This window comes from Equus caballus, chromosome 12 (assembly GCF_041296265.1).
Source record: "Equus caballus isolate H_3958 breed thoroughbred chromosome 12, TB-T2T, whole genome shotgun sequence".
Lineage (NCBI taxonomy): Eukaryota > Metazoa > Chordata > Mammalia > Perissodactyla > Equidae > Equus > Equus caballus.
In genome coordinates, this window is record NC_091695.1 from 28,136,094 (window position 1) to 28,159,063 (window position 22,970).

A 22,970-nucleotide genomic window follows, 5' to 3' on the forward strand; every position below is an offset into this window, starting at 1 on the left:
GACATCATCAAGACAGCAAAATAAGTTGTTCTTGACTTCAGTCAGCTTTACCAGAACAACTGGTAACTATTCATAGAAAAGATATCGTGGTGAAAATCCTAAATGTGCTTATGAAGCTGAAGCATCCCCATGGACCATGTAAAATGAGAAGGACCACACTAGAACAGTAGAGGAGTAGCAGCACTCTGACCCTATTGCCCTGCCCCCTGCTCACACAGTGCCAAAACAAAAGGACTCCCCTTGTCCTATGGTTTTTTCCAAAAATGAAACAACCTAGAAGAAATAGGTAAATTACTAGAAACATACAACATAGAAAACTGAATCATGAAGAAATAGAAAACCTGAAGAAACCAATAACAAGTAAGGAGATCAAATCAGTAATTGAAGCCTCCCAACAAAGAAAAGCCCAGGACCAGATGGTTGCATGGGAATTCTACCAAATATTTAGAGAAGAATTAACACTGATCCTTCTCAAACTCTTCCAAAAAGTTCAAGGGGAAGAAGCATTTCCAAACTCATTTTATAAGTCCAGCATTGATACCAAAGCCAGATAAGGACACTACAAGAAAAGAAAACTATAGGTCAATATCCCTGATGAACACAGATTTAAAAATTTTCATCAAAATACTAACAAGTAAATTACTCAGCTCATCAGCATATGAAAAGGATCATACACCATGGTCAAGTACGGTTCTTTCCTAGAATGCAAGAATAGTTCAATATACAAAAATTAACAAATGTAATACATCATATTAATAGAATGAAATATAAAAATCATATAATCCTCAATAAATGAACAAAGATCATTTGACAAAATTCAACACCATTCGTGATAAAAACTCTCAATAAATTAGGTATAGAAGGAGCCAACCTCAACATACTAAAGCTCATATATAACAAGCTGATACCCAATAACATACTCAATGGTGAATAGTTGAAAGTTTTTTTGAAAGATCAAGAGGAAGACAAAGGTGACCATTCTCCTCATTCCCATTCAAAATAGTAATAGACCCCAGCCACTGCAATCAAGTCAAAGAAAAATAATATAAGGCATCAAAGTTGTGGAAGAAAAGAATTGAAATTGTGTCTATTTGCAGATGACATGATTTTATTTGTAGAGAACTCTAAAAATGTCACCAAAAAACTGTTAGACCTAATCGATGAAATTAGTAAAGTTTCAGGATACAAAATAAGCATTCTATATACTTACACAAATTCTAGGAAAATGAAATAAAGAAAATCCCATTTACAATAGTATCAAAAACAGTAAAATACTTAGAGGTAGATTTAACCAAGAAGGTGAAAGGTCTCTTCACTGAACACTATAAGACATCAACGAAAGAAATTGAAAAAAAATACAAGTAAATGGAAAGGTATCCCATGTTCACGGACTAGCAGAATTAATATTGGTGAAATGCCCATACTATCAAAAGCCATCATATATCCAATGCAATTTCTATCAAGATTGCAATGATATTTTTTCACAGAAATAGAATAAACAATCCTAAAATTTGTATGGAACCACAAAAGAAGTTGAATAGACAAAGCAATCCTGAGAAAGAAGAATAAAGCTGGCCAAGAGATATTACCTTTCCTGATTTCAAACTATATTACAAAACTAGAGTAATCAAAATCATATGATACTGGCATAGAAACTGATACATAGACCAATGGAACAGAATCAAGAGCCCAGAAATAAAATTGTGCATATATGGTCAACTAACATTTGACAGGAGATCCTAAAATACTCAATAGAAAAAACACAGTCACTTCAATAAATGGTACTGGGAAAATTGGATATTCACCTGTAAAAGAATGAAACTGGATCCCATTCCCACCACCACCCCCCCACCAAAAAAAAAAAAAAAAAACTCAAAATGAATTAAAGACTTAAATGTGAGACTTGTAACCATAACACCCCTAGAATAAAACATAGGGAAAAAATGAACATGGATTGGGTATGATTTTTTGGATATCACATCTAAACCACAAGCCAAAATAATCAAAAGTAAACAAGAGAGATTATATCAAACTAAAAAGCTTCTGCATGGCAAAAGAAGTGCTAAACAAAATGAAAAAGCATCCTACATAATGAGAGAAATTATTTGTAAATCACCTATCTGACAGGGTCTTAATATCCAAAATATATAAGGAACCCATACAACTCGATAACAAGAAAATAAATAATCCAATTAAAATTTTGGCATGGAATCTAATTAGATATTTTTCCAAAGAAGACATCCAAAATACCAACACATACATGAAAATGTGCTTAACATCACTAATCATCAGGGAATTGCAAATCAAACTCAATAAGATATCAACTCACACCTGTTAGAGTGGCTATCATCAAAAAGACAAGAGATAATAACTGCAGGTGAGAATGTGGAGAAAACAGAACCATGTGTACTGTTGTCAGAATGTAAATTGGTGTGGTTACTATGGAAACCATAGTTTCCTAAAAAAATTTAAAACAGACCTGTCATATAACCCAGCAATTCCATACCTGGGTATATATCCAAAGGAAATGTAATCACCAAAATATATGTGCACTCTCATGTTCATTGCAGTATTATTTATAATAGGCAAGACATTGAAACAATCTAAGTGTCCGTTGACAAATGAATGAAGAAATCATACTATAAATATATAAATAATATGAATAACAAGTATACGTATAAATATGTATAAATAACATAAATTATATGTTTAACAATGGGATATTATTCAGGCTTTAAAAAAAGAAGGAAATCCTGGCATTCGTGATAATCTGGACAGACCTTGAGGACATTATGTTAAGTTAGGTCAGTCAGACAGAAAAAGACAAATACTGCATGATCTCTCTGTATATGGAATCTAAAAAAGCCCAACTCAGAAACAAGGATCAGATTTGTGGTTGTCACAGGCAGGGGCCAGAAAGTGGGGGAAATAGGTGAAGATGGTCAAAATGTAAAATTTTCCAGTTATAAGATAAATTCTGGTAGTGTAATGTACAGCATGATGACTATAGTTAACGATATTCTATTGTATATTTGAAAGTCAGTAAGAAAGTAGATCTCAAAAGTTTTCGTCACAAAGAAGAATACTGTAATGGTGTGAGATGATGGATGTTAACTAATCTTATTGGAGTAACCATTTGACAATATGTACATATATAAAATCATTACGTTGTACACCTTAAACTTATACAATGTTATATGTCTATTATATCTCAATAAAGCTGAAGAAAAGAGTTTCAGTTCTGATGTTCTCTCACTCTATGAACCTGTCTCAGTGGCTTATACACACTAGGTTCGATTTACTCCTAACAGATTTAGGGCACCAAGAGCCCCTGAAACAGAAGGTTAATGGGAGGGTTATATGAGGAGATCCATGCCAACACTCAGCACAGTCTGGTACACATTAATTGTTTAATAGATGTTGGATATTATTATCAGTGATTGCTTACAGATAACCACAAATAACAGCTGTACTCATGAATAGGAATGCCATGGGTACTAGAGTTTTATTGATTAATTTGGGGAAACTTCTGAGACATCATCAGCCTGCAGACAGTCAGGCATCATTACCTCTGGGCAGCTGTAGATTCAGACCTAGTGTCCAGGCAAGTCAAACCACCTGGAGTCATATAGACAGAAACCACATAAAAGATTTTCTATGCAGTTTGCTTGAATTCAGGTACACTTGGATCAATTGACAGCCAGCATCAAGCTATGATGAGACGATGTCAAGAAAGAGTCAAAGTAGCTATTTCAATTCCCTAAAACAACGAAGATATATTTCATATATTTGTTGATACGGTCAGCAAGTTAGAGCTCACTAAGAGATTCAGAACAGATAACACCTATTGGCTATGTTCCATACCCAAACTGATCTTCCTTGAGGGGAAAGAGTAAATCAATGATAATGGCCAATAAAATTGTGAAAAAGATTAATAATTAGAAAGATTTGGACTTTCAGATGTTCAAAAGCATTATAAACATTGATAATTGATTATTCTTGTAAAAATAGACATGTGTCAAAAGAACAAATACAATTTAAAAAATAAATTTAAATACTGATAAGAATTAAATAGATGATAAATTTAGTATTTTCAACTGATAGAAAAGAATAAACTCTTCCCTAAAGGGTCTATGAGACCTAGCTTACTATAAATAAAAAGCGTTAGAGGAATCAATACATACACAGGTACATAATCTTGGGATGGGAATGCAATTTCTGAAATATAACATCAAGTAAGAAACCATAAGAGACAAAATATGATACAACAATTTAAACTTGATTATGGCTGAAAACCCACTTATATAAAACACTTTTGAAATACGATTGATGAACTGGGAAACCTAGTCACAAAATATATGAATGCCAATGTGGCAATGCCTTTAATATAAAAAGCATAAATCAATAAGGGATAGGCACTCATGTATACTGCTGATGTTTGCAAAACATGGTTCTACCTTTCTAGAGGAAAACGATTACTTTATATAATCAATCTCTCTCTCTCACAGACACACACACACATACACACAAACACACACACACACATGTGAACCAATTACAATTGACAAATGTAATAAGTGGTATGATTTTGATTTTCTTCTCTATTTTTATCTGTATTTTTATTTTCTACAACTCCTATATTTATAATAAAAAGTTATTAAGATATAGAAATCCTTAATAGTTAGCACAGTGAGAGAGAAAGAGGGAGAGAGAAAGGGAGAAGGAAAATAATGGAGAGAGAATGAAAGAGGGAGAATGACAGAGAGAATAGATTGTCAGACTTTCCTTACATTTACTCACTGGCTGTGTGATCCTAAGCAAGTTATTAACCTTTCTGTGTCTCAGTGGAGTCATCTATAAATGGGGCTAATAATATTTACCACTTCATATGGTTGTTTCAGGAACTGAATGACACAAAGGGTTTAAAATAGTAAGGGCTCAATAAATGTTAGCAATTATCATTCCTTTCTGTGAAAGAAAAATAAGGCAGAACTAATACTATAGCATCAAGGAGCTCTTCATAAAATTCTTTGCTAAATTAGATGCTCTCTAAGCTAAGATTCAAGAATATCAGTTATATGATTACATTTATCTCTATCTTGTATTATTCCGTTATCTTCCAGTCAGCAGGATTGTAAACACGTGGCGCTATTTTTCATGTTCCACCACCACCAGGTCCTCTTGAATTGATGATACTCTATTATAACAGTATATGGGCTAGTGGAGATGTTTTCCTATTTAGTGGTAAGCATCTCATATACTAACATTTATATAACTCAGTAAATATATGCTGAAGATGTTCGTGAACGGTTCTTTCACCCAGCTTTGGAGGAGAAACTGAAAATATATGATTTTCGTTTCATTTCAATTATGGTTTTATGAATGTTGAAATCTTTCTGTTTACTCTTAGAATAGAGTGCTGTCTATATAATTCATCACATGTTTTATCCAAGATGAATTCAATTCAATGAAAATATTTTGAAAATATAAATTCACGCACAACATCCCTGAAACAACAAAATAATTGATCAATTCAATGAAAACGAATCAAGCTTTTGATCAATTGGTTGCACTAAAATTCACTTTTTTGTTACATTCTGTTAACAGAGTCAGCCGTAACTAAATGTATTCCATGTACCTCATCATTCCCAGAAAAAATGTGATGAGTCGTGGATTGTTTAACTTGTTCATGAGAAAAGTTATCCTAAAAATGTATGTTTTTAAAATTTGATAAGCCAGAAGAAAAACAAAATAAAATCTGAATATACTTACTCTCTTTGATTATTTTTTTGCATGTGTTTGCCATCTCCCAAGACAGTTTGTAGAGGAAAAGATAACTGAGGTAAATATTGGTTGGCGATATTGATGTGGAGATACAGTTAATCAAAACCTTTTCCAATCTCATCTTCTAAGGACATGGCCATTTGCAAGTTTGTGCAGGGTAGAAAATCAGGTTAAGAAATCAATCAGGTTGAGGAAGCCAGGAATGTTGCTGAATGAATAACAGCATAGTAAAAGAAGGATAAAAGGAACAGTTAGATCAACACTGCCTGTGCTTGCAGCGAGGCATCTCTGATTTCTGTGTCACCCGTGCTCCGGACCACCAGGGTTTTCAAAGATGACAATGCACAACTATATGGATTATTTCAAAAGATCAATAGATTTGTACATGAGTACTTTATTATATAATTATGAAATGACCAGCTTGGCTTTGCTGCTCAGAAATAATGAATAAAAGGTGTATACTGAAATGGAAATCAAATTAATTATTATTATATGAAAGCAGAATTCTCAAGGGAAAAATTAAATTAAAAGAGTCATGGAATGGCTGAAGTTGGGAAGCACAGGCAAGTCGGTTTTACCTTAGTTAATTCCCCTGAAATTCAACAAATTATTATTTTTGATTCAGAGCACAATTATTAATTTCTACAATCTATTAGGCTTTATAGGTTTTGTCTCATTAGATTCTAGATGATTCTATTATCCCCAATTTACAAAATAAAAACAGAAATTAACAGACTTCAAGATCATATACTTAAGAAATTGGGAACTAGAATTAGACATCTATGCCTCACCACAGAGTAATACCTGAAATTTCAGTTTAGAAAATATTCTTTTCACTGAAGTTCAAAGAATTTGAGTAAGGGGAAAGAGAACCTAAGGAAGACCCCTAAGTGAAGGGTGTAGAAATGAGAGAGAGGGAAAAGTTAAAGTCTAGGAGAGACTGAGAACCATAACCCTTGTACTGTGTAGGTCCTAAAGGAAGAGTAACATAGATATAGAGATACACAGAATCCACTGTTCTCTATAAATCTTCCTTTATGAGCTTGGCCTAGATCCCACATGAAGACGGAGTTCTTGCTAAAGATTGAAATTGCTTATTTCTTTTCCAAAGGAATTTTTCAGGTGGGCCCTTGCACTCCAAGATGTGCACTTTTGGCCATGTGATTGGCTTTCCACTCACCCCCAGAGAGATGCCCACAACTAGAGATCCTCTTAAATGAGTTATTAGGTCAGAGGTGAAAGGAGAAAAGACAATCAGGGAGAAAACTCTCCAGGTACTTGCTCTCTGGAGTCACGGTTGTCATGGAGTTTTTTCCATGCTAGTTTCACACCCTACTTTGCCATGTCCCTTCTGATTCAATTCCTCACTTCATCACGGTCCTATTATGGTCTCATGATTATAGTTTTTCTTTTAATGAACTTGGAGTCATTTGAGCTGGAAAGGACCTAGAAACCATCTAGTCAAATGCGATCAATTTCCAGGTGAGGACCTGAAGCCAGTGGAGCTAAAAGATTTGCCCAAGATGACACAGCTGGTTGGCAATATAGACTGACAACAATAAATTAGATATGTGGGCACTTACCAGTTTACAAAGTACTTTCATTTCAGATATGTACATACATACATTTTCTCAAATACCTGACCTGAGTCAGTAATCAAAGCAGCCCTTTGAAGCAGACATGGCACGATTTCCTAAACATAAGTGAGGAAATCAAGGAAATAGGGAAGAAATAAAACTAATTCGTGACAGGGGGATGAGTTACCATGGTTACAACCATGGGCATTGGTATCAGCCAGTCTGGGATGAATACCAGCCTTCCACTTGTAGGTTGTATGAACTTGAGCAAATTAACCTCTCCAAACCTCAGTACTATCACCTATAAAATGGGATAATAGTAGATACATCTCAGAGTAAATTTTCATAGAAAGAATCAAATTAGTTAACAGTTATCCAGCACTTACCACAGTATGTAGTACAAACGATGACTTCTATTATCAGAAGGTGTAATTCATGTGTTCTGAATTGGAGTTCTTTCCAACATATTATGCTGCATTACTAATCCTTCATTAAAAATATCTACTTAAGATAATCCCCATAAACTTTTGTGTTTTGTTTTTGAAAAATGGAGCTCACCTATCCTGCAACTCCTAGGAATACAGAGATATTTTCAGAAGGTCTCCTTCTTTGTTTGACCTAGTTCAGCTAATCTTACTTTTAGGGAGAAAAGGATGGATGGGGAAATAAATTATTTCTTTGATTGAACATTCACTAATTGGTTAGCTGTTACATATTCCCTCTGATAAGAACTATACTAATTTAATCTTTTAAACTGAATAGATTCTTAAGATAGTTTAAAGATATAACACCAAAAGTATAGAATTTGGGTTCCAAGGCTAAGCATTGGAAGACGTGCTTCTGGCCTACAGGAACCACTTATAATCCACACATGAAAATTTGCGAGACTCGCCGTGGATTGTTGCTACCCTGGGAAGAATGTGGCAGACCTCAATATGCCCAAAGTTTCAGTCTGTGAAATGGGAATAACTTCTCATCTGCCAACTCACATGGCAATAGAAATAAATCACATCTGTACAATGTAACCATATAAGTATAAAGTGTTGTGTAAATACTAATGTAATATGTATGACATATAGTACACAAACTTGTCTGAAAAAAATATCTATTTAAATTTTCTTTAAATTCTCTTGATTGGAATCTGAGTCTCTAAGTCAGCTGGCTCTGCTGCTCCCTGATCAAACTTAAGGCCCTGGAATCCCTGGGAGGTTCATATCTCTGGGACTTTGACGCTGTCTCCCAAGACACATCACAACAGCCTTAATTTCTGAAGTCTTGCTTTGACTCTGGGAAGCAACCATGGAGCATGCTTCAGGTGAACTATGTCCGTAAATTGATAACTTTGATTTCTTTCTAGCCTCTGAGGATCTCCCCAACTCTTGACCATAAAAGGGCCCTTTCTTCCTACCATTCCTCTCTCCCACCTCTTTTTCACAAGCCACTACACAAGAAGTTCTCCAGGAGTAAGATGGAGGGGATAGAAACATTATTTGGGAATATGCCAGACCAGTCTTTCTCCCTCTCCTCTCCTCCCTTCTCCTTCCCTCTGTTTCCTTTCTCACTATCATTCTCTCTCTCTATCCTTCTTTTTCTTTCTCTCTCTCTGTCCATGAATAAGATGATAAAGTGTGCATTTGTAAATTATTTTTAATTTTCACATATTTGTAAATTATTTTTAATTTTCACATATTTAATTTTATACATTATTTTATATTATATTTATTGAAATATACAAATGCTTAATGGTTGAAAATAAACAAAAGACGTATTAAAAATCGTAGAGGAAAAAACAGTCTATGTGGCTTCCTAGGGTCTTGACATTTCTGTACATAAAATATCTATTAGATTCTCTGTTCTCAAAACGTAGGGTTTTATGTACCTGGGTCTAATCATAGAATCAGGTTTATAAAGCAAATTCAATGTTGGTGACACTGTCTCGAACAGATCACCTGGTGGTGGTAGCTAAGAATAATGACAGGAGGAATCAAAGAGCAATGCTTTCACTTCTTCTTTCTACCTAGAAAGAAGACCTGTGACCTACAAAAAGTCAAATACATATTCTAAACTTTGTCTTCATTATAGGAGAAATAGCACCTGCATAAATATTGCTCTTAGTGAGATAAATGTGTTGTCCTCTTTACCACCCTTTTGAGGGCCTCTTTGATTTCCTTGTTCCTCAAACTATAGATAAGAGGATTTAACATGGGGATAAGGATAACATAGAACACTGAAAGCACCTTGTTCTGATTCTTGGAGTGGCTAGAGCTAGGATTCAGGTACATAAAGAGGCCTGTACCATAGAAGATTGTCACAACTGCCAGGTGGGAGGCACAAGTATTGAATGCCTTGGCACTACCTTTGGCAGAGGATAGTTTCAGAATAGAAACTGCAATAAAACCATAAGATAAGAGGATAAAAAGAAAAGACCCGAATCCAGTAAAAAACGCTACCAGAAAAATAATCATGTGGATGATAAAGGGATTGGTGCAAGACAAGGAAATAATCTGGATTATGTCACAGAAGAAATTTAGAATGATATTGGGCCCACAAAAGTGGAGATGAAAACTAGGGATTGTTTGAACTAAACTACAAGGAAACCACTCCCATAGGCCCCAGCAACCATCTTCTGACAGAGGCCAGGAGCCATGATGGCTGGGTACTGCAGAGGCCTACCAATAGCAACATATCTGTCACAGGCCATGGCAGCCAAGAGACAGCACTCAGCCTGACCCATCCAGCACCCAACAAAATATTGGGTAGCACAGGCAGTGAAGGAAATTGTTTTTTCATCTTTTAAGAAGTCTGAAAGCATCCTTGGGCTGGTAGAAGTAGAATAGCAGATGTCCAAAAATGACAGGAAACTGAGAAAAAAGTACATAGGTGTGTGCAGGTGGGAGTCCACCCTGATTAGGATGATAAGACCCAGATTCCAGACTAGGGTCATAAGGTAGATCCCTAGGAAGATTGGGAAGAGGACAAGCTGCCACTCTTTTCCATCTGAGAGTCCCAGGAGAACAAACATGGACGCAGAAGTGTAATTTCTATCCCCTTCCATGGACATGCTTGGTGCCATCTGCTGAGAAAATGATTAGAAATGGAAATAAATTCATTCTCAAAAAATAAAAACAAACATTTTTTTCTGTTCACACAGCTGACTAAATATCAATCTTAAATCCTCAACGTTGAGTTAATATAGTCTTAAATGTGAAATTACAAGCCTTAACTGAAAAATTCCCTTGGATATTGTCATTTTCTTAGGGGACAAAAGGGAGTAAATGGACATTATTTTTACATTACCCTCTAAAATCTTAATTTCATGTCTTAACATTCCAGAGTTTACAAATATATGAGAATTGGAACTAGACCATATTACAAAAACTGTCATCTCTCAATATGGGGAAACAAAGATTCTGCTCGGTTGGATCCACTATTAATCAGTCCTTTCAGAAGACCCTGAACCATGCTGGGTGTCATCTGTCAAATAAGGATGCTGGAGTAGGTGCTCTGTAAAATCTCCTTTGGAACCAACGTTCAATTAATCTGCCATCAGGGAGGGTGGACGATTTCGTAACTGCCTTTCTACTTTTATAAAGCCTTCAGAGATATAAAAGTAACATAATTAAATGATGGAAAGAGTCACACACCAAGATATAGATTGGAAATGGGTGTGACTTAACCAACCTAATGACTCTAGGAAGGCTCCTGAGAAGTTAGATAAGACAAGGTTGAAAGAGCCATTATGTTCCTTTCCTTACAGTTGCAGCATTTTCCTTTCCTCAAATCAGGGGTATTATAAGTTAAGTTATCTAAGACAGTGATTCTTGATGTTCTTTCCATCAATGATACTTTTGAAAATCTGTTGGAAACTCTAGAACCTCTACCCAGCAAACTGCAACCACTTGTCACCTTTGCATATGGTTCTATTAGATTCTTAAATCATCCTGGAGTTTATTCATGGTTCCTAGCTTCAAGACTTCTCCTACAAAGTAGAGTGACTTGAACTCAAGTAAAGGTTAAGATGTTTAGTTAATGGACATTCTTATTATCAAACTAAGGCAGAATTTCTGGAGATTCTTTCTGTTTTCCTCTTTGGAGCTAGTCCAGAGAAAGAAGCACTAAGTCTTCAGTCCAAACAGTAAATAAGCCAAAGATTATTTCTGCATCAGATACTATATGCCCTCATCAAGATGAAATAGCTGTTATCTCTCCAGATGGTCATTAGAACATCTCCCAACAAAGCTATTTAAATTAATATGACTCAAACTAGAAAGAAAATCATGGGAAGGTATGAAAGGTAGAAAATGTATGTCAGAGATGGCCTGGGAGTTGTATATGGGTAAAAGTAGATGTCTTGGAAATTTCCCTGGAGAAAGGCTGTGACCTTAATGGAATAACCTATGTCTATCAACTACAAATATTTGTCAGCATTAGACTTCCTGAATGTCTTCCTTTTCTACAATCATTTCCAAGCCTTCTAGTTCCAAAAATGAATGCAAATAGAAAATCCCCATAGACGCATAAGGCTACAGCCTGAGAAGTAAAGTAGAAGCATTCATTTCTCAAAATCAGATCAGTCATTGCTCCGTGTTGCACTGCTTTGAAGAGTATTCTGAAGAAATGAAGTTATTAATTAGAAAAGAAATACAAGACTTGCCATCAATATGGAAGGAGAAATGGTAGCAGACATGCTGCACAGTCACGCACCATGTAACAACATTTTGGTCAATGAAAGATCACAGATACAACATTGATCCCATAATATTAGTGCCATATAACATAGGTGTGCTGTAGGCATAACATGTATGTTTGTCTAGGTACACTCTATGATGTTTAGACAAAGACAAAATAGCCTAACAAGGCATTTATAAATGTATCCTTGTAATTAAGTGATGCATGAATGTATTAACATTCCCAGACTTGAATGTGGTTCTGTCCATAGTGAAACTGAATGGAGGGAGAATTTTGTGACAACAGAGCAGAAAATTACATTCTTCATCACTGTTACCATCATCATCATAACTAACAATCAGGACAGCAAAAAGATTTATTGTGGAGCTACAACTTACACTGTTCTTCCTCTACTCATGGACATATTCACAGCTTCCTGTAATGCCTAGTTGTTCAATATGGTAACCTTAAGCCTCATGTGCTGTCTACCAAACACAAATAATACTCTTAAAATTGCCCACATATTTTTATTATATGCCTCTGGAACCCCAATTAAATGTATGTCACTGAATCTTCTTGCTCTATCCTCCACATCACTAAAACATCCGTTATTTGTATTTCTCTATTGTCTTCTGTATAATTTTTACAGACCTCTTTTCCAACAAATTTATTCTAACATAAATTGTGTTAATTGGCTGTTTAACTTATCCACTTAATTTCAAATTTCCATCATAATATTTTATTTTCTCTCTGGAGTTCCCATTTAGTTCTTTTCCCAAATGGTCACCTTTGACAGCCTCTTATTCTTTCATCATACTCTCCAAGCATCTGGTATTTAAACATATTAAACATATTTACTTCTTATTAATAACTAATGATTTAAATATATAGTTTTGCAAATCTGATTCTATAGTTAGATGTCATAGCTGACTCTTAGTCAAGATGCCTTGTATATTTCTGTGCTTAGTGAATTTTTTTTAACTTAAGTTCATGTTTTTTAAAAATTTGTCTGTGGGAATCTTTGATGCTTGTGTTTAAAATATGTTCTTTCAGAAATGATTTATATTATTTCTGGAAGATACCTTGAGGGCAACACCAACACAGACTCCCTTTAAACAAGAATTTTGACTTTGTGTCTTTTGGTGTCAGAACAGTGAAAGATTCAGGCTGCATATCTATGTAAGTCAAAGTATGAGACTAAAAATTATCAGGGGAAGGAGGAACGTTAGCATCTTAGCTGTAAAAGACAGTCTTCCTTTATGTCCCACTTTTGTAACAGTGAATTGGACGTTCATCCATGAACAAAAACACCTTGTGGGAGTTGTGGCATCCAGGACCAAAAACCAAGGGAGCCAGGAGGAATCTTGCCCACCTGTGTATCTGGTAACAGGCAGACAGACATCAGAATGGGCTACAGGGCCAGCAGGAGACAGTGAACTTAACCCAAGCCACCTGGGTTATGATTGGTTAAGCCTGGAAAGTGCTGACTTTGGCTGACACCCATGAAAGAGAGAGACTTTATGGAAGCCTAGCCTTCCTGAGAGGGGACTATAGCACATTATTGGAGGAGAAAAAAAATATGAGTTGGTCACAGCGGAGAAGGTGAGAGGAGCATTCCCAGCACCACCTGCTCAAGGCAACAACGTACAGACTGAAGATTTCAGCAGTGGTGAACTATCCCACAGGGAAAAAGAGCCACAAGTGAGTGCCCAGCTACCATTGTAGTGCTGGAAGCATCTGGAGAAACCTAAGTCTTCCCAGAAGTACCTAGTGTACTGAGACAGGTAGTCAGTGATTGGAGGAAGAGGGAAGAGCAGGAAAGAAACAGTTGAGAATATTAAAGAGCTTTAAAGTGGCATAGTTTCTTCCTCCTGACTCAGGATTTCAACAGAAAGTCCACCCATGAGGCTCCAGGAGTACCTCACTCAAGAATCTCCCCACCAGGTCGGTGGGAACCCCTAAGTTGCCAGTGCTAAACCCACACTTCTCCCCACTCTGCAACTGACTTCTTTTGTATATTTCCAAGGGCAGCAGCAACAACAAATCTGGTAAACTGAGTGATCTAGGAAAAATAAACTTGAGCATGTGGGCAAGGGAAAAAAGACATACATGAACTGTAGTGCCAGCTTCTAGAAAACAAAAAAGAGTCTTCCAGTAGCCAAATTGGCGATTGGTAACAACCAGGGAAGACACAATAGCTTAAGAATTCTGCCACAAGTGAGAGCAATAAGAGTGGAGCACATTTACCCATATAAAGGCAGAGAAAACCTCAGATATAACACCTCCAATAACAGGATACCCCATCTGAAGGCAACTAGCAAAGATTTGAAGAGGTGTTTTCTATTTCAAGTGCAAAAGCAGCAACCAGAAGCTATAAGAAACATGAAATATCAAGGGAACATGTCATCATGTAAAGTTAACAAAAATCGCCAACAACAGAATTTTAGAAGCACAGAATTTTGTGACTAAGCGAATAAAGAATTCAAAATAGCTTTTCGAAGAATCTCAATGAAAGAAAATAAAAGGCAAAAGAAGATAATAAGATAAGGAAATAAAGACACAAAATGAGATATATAACAAGGAAATAAAAATCATAAAAAAGAACAAACAAATTCTGGAGATGAATAATTCAATGAATGAAATGAAAAATACAATAGAGAGCATCTTCAGTAGAGTAGAGAACATGGAAGACAGGAAAGTGAGCTAGAGGGCAAGACGTTTGAATTAACGCAGTCAAAGCCAAGGAAACAAAACAGAAGGAAAAAGAGCAAAGAAAGCCTACGTGATCTATGGGATTTCATCAAAACAAAATTAGAAGAATTGAGGTTCAAAAGGAACAAAGAGGGAGAAGGGGGCAGAAAATTAATTTAGGGAATAATACTACAGACTTCCAAAACCTGGAGAGACTTAGACAGGTAAGCTCACAATCACAGATCACCCTATGTTCTCATTTCAAAAGACATTCTCCAAGACAAATCAAAATAAAACTGTTAAAGATCAAAGACAGAGAAAGAATCCTAAAAGCAACAAGGGAAGAAAAGATTGTACCTTCAAGGGAATCTCATTAGCTATCAGCAGTTTTCTCAGCAGACATCCTATAGGCCAGCACAGAGGGGAACGGTATATTCAGTGTTGAAAGAAAAACTGCCAGCCAAGAATACTCTATCCCACAAAGTTATACTTCAGATACGATGGAGAAATAAAGACTTTCCCATAAAACAAAAGCTGAGATTATTCATCACCACTAATCCTGCCTTAAAAAAGTTTTTCCCATTGAAATAAAAAGACACCAACCAGCAACATGAAAACATACAAAAGCACGTAGCATAGCATAAAGGTAGGTATATAGGCAGGCACAAAAAACTCTGATTCTGTAATAGGATGGTGTGTTAACCACTTAATTCTAGTATAAAGTTTAAAAATGATGAGTATTAAAATGTTTATAGCTAGAATAATTTGTTAAAGAATACTTGATGTAAAAAAAGGTAAATAACGACATAAAAATATAAAAGAGAGGAGTAAAGGGGTACAGCTTTTGTAGAAAATTTAAGTTGCTATCAGTTTAAAATGCAGTGTTTTCTTTATAAGATGTTTATGTAACGCACATGGTAATCACAAAGAAAAGGCCTAGAGTAGATTCACAAAAAGACAAGAGGAAACACAGCATACCACCAAAGATACAAAGTCAGGCACACACAAGGAAAAAAGAGACAATGGAAATACAAAACAATCAGAAAACAATGAATAAGATGGCATTAGTAAGTGCTTATATATCAAAAGTAACTCTACATGTAAATGGATTGAATTCACCAATCAAAAGGCAGAGTCCTGGATAGATAAAAACAAGACCCAACTATATGCTGCCTACAAGAGATTCACTACAGCTTTAAGGACAGCCACAGGCTCAAAGTGAAGGAATGGAAAAAGATATTTCATGCAAGTGGAAACCAAAAGAAAGCAGGAACAGCTATCTATATCAGACAAAATAAATTTTAAGCCAAATATGGAAACAAAGAAGGTAACTATATAACAGTAAAGGGGCCAATTCATCAAGAAAACATAATAAATGTAAATATACATGCATCCCAAATCAGAGCACCTAAGTATATTAAGCAAATACTAACAGATCTGAAGAAGGAAATAGAGAGCAACACAATAATAGTGGGAGAACTTAGTATTCCACTTTCAGCAGTGGATAGATCATCCAGGCAAAAAATCAACACAGAAATGTTAGACTTGCATCGTATTAGACCAAATGGACTTAACAGACATTTATACAACATTTCATCTAATAGCAGCAGAATATATATTCTCCTTAAGTGCACATGGAACATTTCCAGGATAGATCATATGACAGGATACAAACATATTTTAAAATTCTTAAGCCTGAAATCATACCAAGTATCTTTTCTGACCACATTGGTATGAAACTAGAAATCAACTTAGGGAAAGCTGGAAATTTTACAAATATTTTCGTGTACAGAAAATATACCAAAAAAACCCCCTGAACAACCAATAAGTCAAATAAGAAATCAAAAGAGAAATCAACAAATATCTTAAAACAAATAAAAATAGAAATATAACACACCAAAACCAATACCATCGTAAAAAAAATCAGTTCTGAGAAGGAAGTTTATAGCAATAAATTCATATATTAAGACTATAGAAGAATCTCAATAAAAACCTAACATTACACCTCAAGGAATGAGAAAAAAAGAACAAATTAAGACCAAAGTGAGTAGAAGGAAGGAAACAAGAATGATCAGAATGAAAATAAATGAATTAGAGACCAAAAAACAATAAGAATAATCAATGAAGTTAAGAGGTAGTTTTCAAAAAATAAACTATTCTGACAAATCTTTAGATAGGCTAAGAAAAAAAGTATACTGAAATAAAATCAGAAATGAAAGGGGAGATATTACAAGTGATATTACAAAACTACATAAGATCATAAGAGACTACTATGAACAACTATATGCCAATAAATTGGATAATCTATAAGAAATGGATAACTTCCTAGAAATATGCAAGTTATCAAGATTGAATCAAGAAGAAATAGAAAATCTGAACAGAAAAAGATGAGTAAGGAGATGAAATCAGCAATCAAAAACCTCTTGATACAGAAACCCTCAGAACAAGATGGCTTCTCTGGCAAATTCTGCCAAATTAATGCCAATCCTTCTTGAACACTTTCAAAAAATTGAACAGGAAGGAATAGTTCCCATCACATTTTAGGAGGCCACTATTACACTCACACCAAAGCTATGACCAAGTGGGATTTATCCTTGGAGAGGAAGAAGGTTCAAGATGTCCAATTTAATAAATGTGATACACCACATTTAGAGAATGAAAGATAAAAATCATATGATCATCTCAATAGATGCAGAAAAAGCATTGGACAAAATATCGCATCCTTTCATGATTAAAACCCTCAAAAATTAGATATACAAGGAACATACCTCAACATAATGAAGGCCATATAAAACAAACCCACAGCTAACATTATGCTCAATGGTGAACAACAAAGTTTTTCCTCTGTTGGGAACAAGACAATGGTGCTCGCTCCCACTACTCTTATTCAATTTAGTACTAAAAGTCTTAAATAGAGTAAACAGGCTAGATAAAGAAATATAAGACATCCAAATTGAGAAGGAAGAATTAAAATTGTCGTTATCTTCAGAGGATATAAACTTGGATGTAGAAAATCCTAAAGACTCAACCAAAAAAGGGTTGGAAGTAATCAACCAATGCAGTAAATTTGCGGGATATAAAATCACTGTTCAGAACTCAGTTGTGCTCCACGAGCACGAAATATCATTCCATTTGTTTCTATCTTCCTTGAATTATTTCAACACTGTGTTATAGTTTTCTGTGTACAAGTCTTTCACTTCCTTGGTTAAATTTATTTCTACGTATTTTATTGTTATTGTTACTATTTTTAAATGAAATTATATTTTTTATTTCTCTTTCTGCTAGTTCATTGTTAGTGTATAAAAAAGCAACTGATTTTTGTACATTGATTTTGTACACTAAATTTTACTCTACTCATTGATTATTTCTAATTGTCTTTTCATGAATTTTAGGTTTTCTTATACATATAATTGTGTCAACTGCAAATAGTGATGTGTTAACTGCTTTCTTTACGATTTGGATACATTTTGTTTCATTTTCTTAACTGCTCTGGTTAGAACTTCTAATACTATTTTGAATAAGAGTGGTGAGAGCAGCATACTTGACAAACGTTTTGATATTAGCTAATTTCTCTGAAATTGAGCAAATTGTTATTTTTGATTCAGTGCTGTACTATTATCTTCTACAGCGTCTTAGGCTTTATAGATATGGTCTCACTACATTAAAGATAATCCTATTATCCCCATTTTGCAAGTGAAAAACAGAAGTCAACAGAGTTCAAGACCACATAATTAAGAAATTGCAGAAGTAGAACTCAACATCCGCCTCTCACTCCAGAGTAATACCTGATATTTCAGTTTAGAGATTCCTCTTTTCACTGAAGGTCAGAGAATTTGGGTGAGGAGAAAGAGAACACAAAGAAGAACCCTAAGTGGAGGGTGTGGAAGTGAGGGAGAGGGAAGAGTTAAAGAATGGCAGATAACATAAATCTCCTGAAACTTATGAGAACCATAAATCTTACTCTACCTAGGTCTTACTGGAAGAATCACATGGATGTTGAGATAGGACAGAATCCACTGTTTTCTGTAAGTCTTGCCCTCTCACTTTGACCTACATCCCCCAGGATAAAGAGTTCTTGCCAAAGTTGAAATTTCTTATTTCTTTTCAAAAGAATTATTTAGGTAGGCCACACTGCACTCCAAGATGGGGACTTTTGGCCATGAAATTGGCTGTCTACTTACAGCCAAAGAAGTGCCCACCACTGGGGATCCTCTCATATGTGTTCTTAGGGCAGAGGTGAAAGGAAAAAAGACAGTTACAGGGAGAAAACTCTCCAGATACTTGCTCTCCGGACTCATGAATGTCATGGAGTTTTTTCCACGCTAGTTTCATGCCCCAATTTGCCATGTCCCTTATGATTCAATTCCACACTTCCCCATGGTCCTATTATTAGCTCATGATTATAGCTTTCCTTTTAATGAACATGGAGACATTTGAGCTGGAAAGGACCTAGAGATCATCCAGTGGAATACCATCATTTTCAAGGTGACTACCTGAGGCCAGTGCAGTTAATAGATTTGCCAAAGATGACACAGGTGACTGACAATACAACTTGATAACAAAAATTAGATGTTTGGACACTTCCCTGTTTACAAACCGCTTTCATTTTAGATACATATATTTTCTCAACTCCCTGACTTGAATCAATAACAGCAGCCATGTGAGGCAGACATGGCATGATTTGCTACACGTAAGTGAGGAAATTGAAGCAATAAGGAATACGATAAAAGTAACTCAAGACAGAGTCACAGATCATCATGGTTAATACCATGGGCATTGGTACTAGCTAATCTGGGTTGAATTCCACCTTTCTATTTCTTGGTTATGTGACCTTGAGCAAATTAACCTCTTCAAGCCTCACTATTGTCACCTGTAAAATGGGCTCATAGTATCAGCTATTCATAGAGTAGCTCTTCACAGAATCAAATTAGATAATGCTTATAAGGCAGTTATCAGAGAGTGAAGCACACAGCATGCCTTCTATTAAAATAGGTATAATATATTTACACTGAATTGGAGTTCTTTCTGACATATTATGCTGTATTACTAATCCTTCATTAAAAATATCCACTTCGATCATTCTCACAAACTTTTGCTTTTTGTTTTTTTGTGTTTTTTTTTTTTAAATGGAACTCATCTACCCTGCCATTATTAGGGATACATAGATGTTTTAGGAAGTTCCCACTCATGGTTTGATGTCCTTCAGGTAACCTTACTTTTAGGGAGAAAGGTATTGATGGGTTAATGACTTAATTATTTGATTTAAAACTCGATAATTGGTTAGTAGTTATTTATTCACTCTGATAAGAACTTTAAAAATTTAATGTTTTAACCTGAATAGATTCTTAAGATAGATTTAAATATGTAACACCAAAAGTGTAGAAGTTGGGCGCAGGGACAAGCAATGAAGGACATGTTTCCTGTCAGTAAGAACCATTTATGTTCCACACATGACACTTTGTGAACTCAAAGATGGATTGTTGCTACCCTGGAAGGAACGTGGCAGAACAAAATATGCCCAAAGGTTCTATCTGTGACATGGAGATAATTTCTCACCTGCGAACCGCACATGGTAGTAGAAAAAAATCACATCTATACAATGTAACTAATTAAGTGTAAAGAGTTGTGTAAATAATAATGTAACATGTACAAAGTTTAGCCTACAACCTCTTGTCTGAAGAAAAATCTCTCTTTAAAATTTTCTTTAAATTCTCTTAGTTGGACTCTCCAAGGCTGGTGTCTCTGCTTCTCCCTGGTCATACTGAAGGCCCTGGAGTTCCTGTGAAGCTCCCATCTCTGGGACTCAGGCTCTGCCTCCCTAGACATACCATAACAGCCTTCGTTTCTTAGTCTTGCATGATCTTTGGAAGCTACCATGAAGCTTGCTCTAGGCTACCTATGACCAGAAATTGATGCCTTTGACTTCTTTCTAGCCTCTGAGACTCTCCCCAACTCTTGACCTTAAAATTGCCCCTTCTGGGAGCCAGCCCAGTGGCATAATGCTTAAGTTCTGTGCATTCTACATTGCAGCCCAGGTTCACGTGTTTGGATCCTGGGCATGGGCATACCGCTCATCAGCTGTTCTGAGGCGGCAGCCCACACACAAAATAGAGAAAGACTGGCACAGATGTTAGCTCAGGACTAATCTTCCTCAAGCAAAAAATGAAGAAGGCTGGTAATGAATGTTAGATCAGGGTGAATCTTCTTCAGGAAAAAAAAAAAGCCCCTTCTTTCTACCATTCCTTTCTCCCAACTGTTTTTCACAATTTACTTCACAAGAAATTTCGAAGAGTAATATAAATGGAACAAGATTATTTGGAAATAAAGCCAGACCAATCCTTTTCCCTCTCCTCTCCTTTTGTCTACTCTCCTGCCTTAACCTTCCAGCCTCTCTCTTTCCCTCTCTTCCCTTTCTCTCTCCTCTCTTTCTCTCTGTGTATGTGTCCCTCTCTGTTTCTTTCTCTCTTTCCAGCTTTCCCTTTCTGTATCCCTCTCACTAATGCTGACTTTCTCTCTCTCTGTTTAGAATTAAGATGATAAAGTATTCACTTTAAATTATTTTTAACTTTCACACATAAAAATTTATACATTATTTTATTTTCTTTTTATAGAAATATAAATAATGCTGAAAAATTGAAAATAAATAATAGCAATCATAAAAACTGTAGAGGAAAGAATCATGTGCATGACTTCCTAGGGTCTTGTCATTTGTCTGCAATAGTGATAACAGCTATTGGAAGCTGTGTTCTCAAAAGAAAGCTTTTCATCTACTTGGGTCTAACAAACTGATTTCCATGTTGATGACATTGCCTCAGACAGATCACTTGCTGGTGGAAGCTAAATATAATGGCAACAGAAATCAAGGAGTCAGGTTTTCACTTCTCTATACTTAGTCTTGTGACCTACAAAAGTTTACTTGAATGTTCTTACCACTGTTTTCCTTATTAGGGTAACACCTGCTCAAATATGTTCTTACTGAAGTAAATGTTTTGCCCTCTTTATCACCCTCTTGAGGGCCTCTTTGATCTCCTTGTTCCTCAGACTATAGATAAGAGGGTTTAACATGGGGATAAGGATAACATAGAACACTGACAGAACCTTGTCTTGTTTCTCAGAGTGACCAGAGTTAGGATGCATGTACACTGAGAGGCCTGTTCCGTAGAAGATTGTCACAACTGCCAAGTGGGAGGCACAGGTATTGAAGGCCTTGGCACTACCTTTTATGGAGGATATTTTCAGGATGGAAGCTGCAATGAAACTATAGGACAAGAGAATAACAAGAACAGAACTGAACCCAATAAAAAAAGCTACCAGAAAAAGAATCATTTGGCTGATGAAGGGATTGGAGCAAGACAAGGATATGATGTGGGTTATGTCACAGAAGAAATTTGGAATGATATTGGGCCCACAGTAGTAGAGATGAAAGCAAGGGATTGTTTCCGCTAAGCTACTAAGGAAACCACTCCCACAGGCCCCAGCAACCATCTTCTGACAGAGGCCAGGAGCCATGACCGCTGAGTACTGCAGAGGCCTACCAATAGCAACATATCTGTCATAGGCCATGGCAGCCAAGAGACAGCACTCTGTCAGACACATCCAGGATGCAACAAAATACTGGGTGGCACAGGCAATGAATGAAATCATTTTTTCCTCTTTTAGGAAGTCTGAAAGCATCCTTGGGCTGGTGGAAGAAGAATAGCAGATGTCTATAAATGACAGGAAACTGAGAAAGAAGTACATAGGTGTGTGCAGGTGGGAGTCCATCCTGATTAGGATGATGAGACCCAGGTTCCAGAGGAGGGTCACAAGGTAGATCCCTAGGAAGACTGGGAAGAAGATAAGTTGCAGCTCTTTTTCATCTGAGAGTCCCAGGAGAACAAACACGGCCACAGAAGTGTGATTTCTATTTTCTTCCATGGTCCTGCTTGTTGAGATCTGCTGAGAAAAAGTTGAAAGAAGGAAATGGATTCATTTTCAAAAAACTCAAAAAAAGTGTTTTCATTTCTTCCCAGTCACACAGCTCACTAAATATACATCTTAAATCATCAGTGTTGAATTAATCTGTGTCTTTTATGTATATTCACCAAACTTAACTAAAAATTTTCTTGCATAAATAGTTATTTTCTTTGGGGGCAAAACACGGTAAATGAACATGATTAGTACATTATCTCCTAAAATGTCTTAATTTCATGTTTTTCCCTTACAATTTTACAAATATATGAGAATTAGAAATAGAGTAAGGTAGGAAAA

At 35.8% G+C, this 22,970-nt stretch overlaps 1 protein-coding gene across 1 annotated transcript; it reads right to left on the bottom strand.

Moving 5' to 3' along the window:
* Positions 1-21,692: 21,692 nt before the first annotated feature.
* Positions 21,693-22,649, bottom strand: LOC138916812 (olfactory receptor 5AN6-like). The gene has a single exon (XM_070230427.1). It carries the CDS (start codon positions 22,635-22,637, stop codon positions 21,693-21,695), a length of 945 nt encoding a protein of 314 aa, XP_070086528.1. The 5' UTR covers positions 22,638-22,649.
* Positions 22,650-22,970: the final 321 nt, after the last annotated feature.

Bases quoted from the DNA above. Each gene is read 5' to 3' on its own strand.
- LOC138916812 (XM_070230427.1), bottom strand. From the start codon at position 22,637: ATGGAAGAAAATAGAAATCACACTTCTGTGGCCGTGTTTGTTCTCCTG.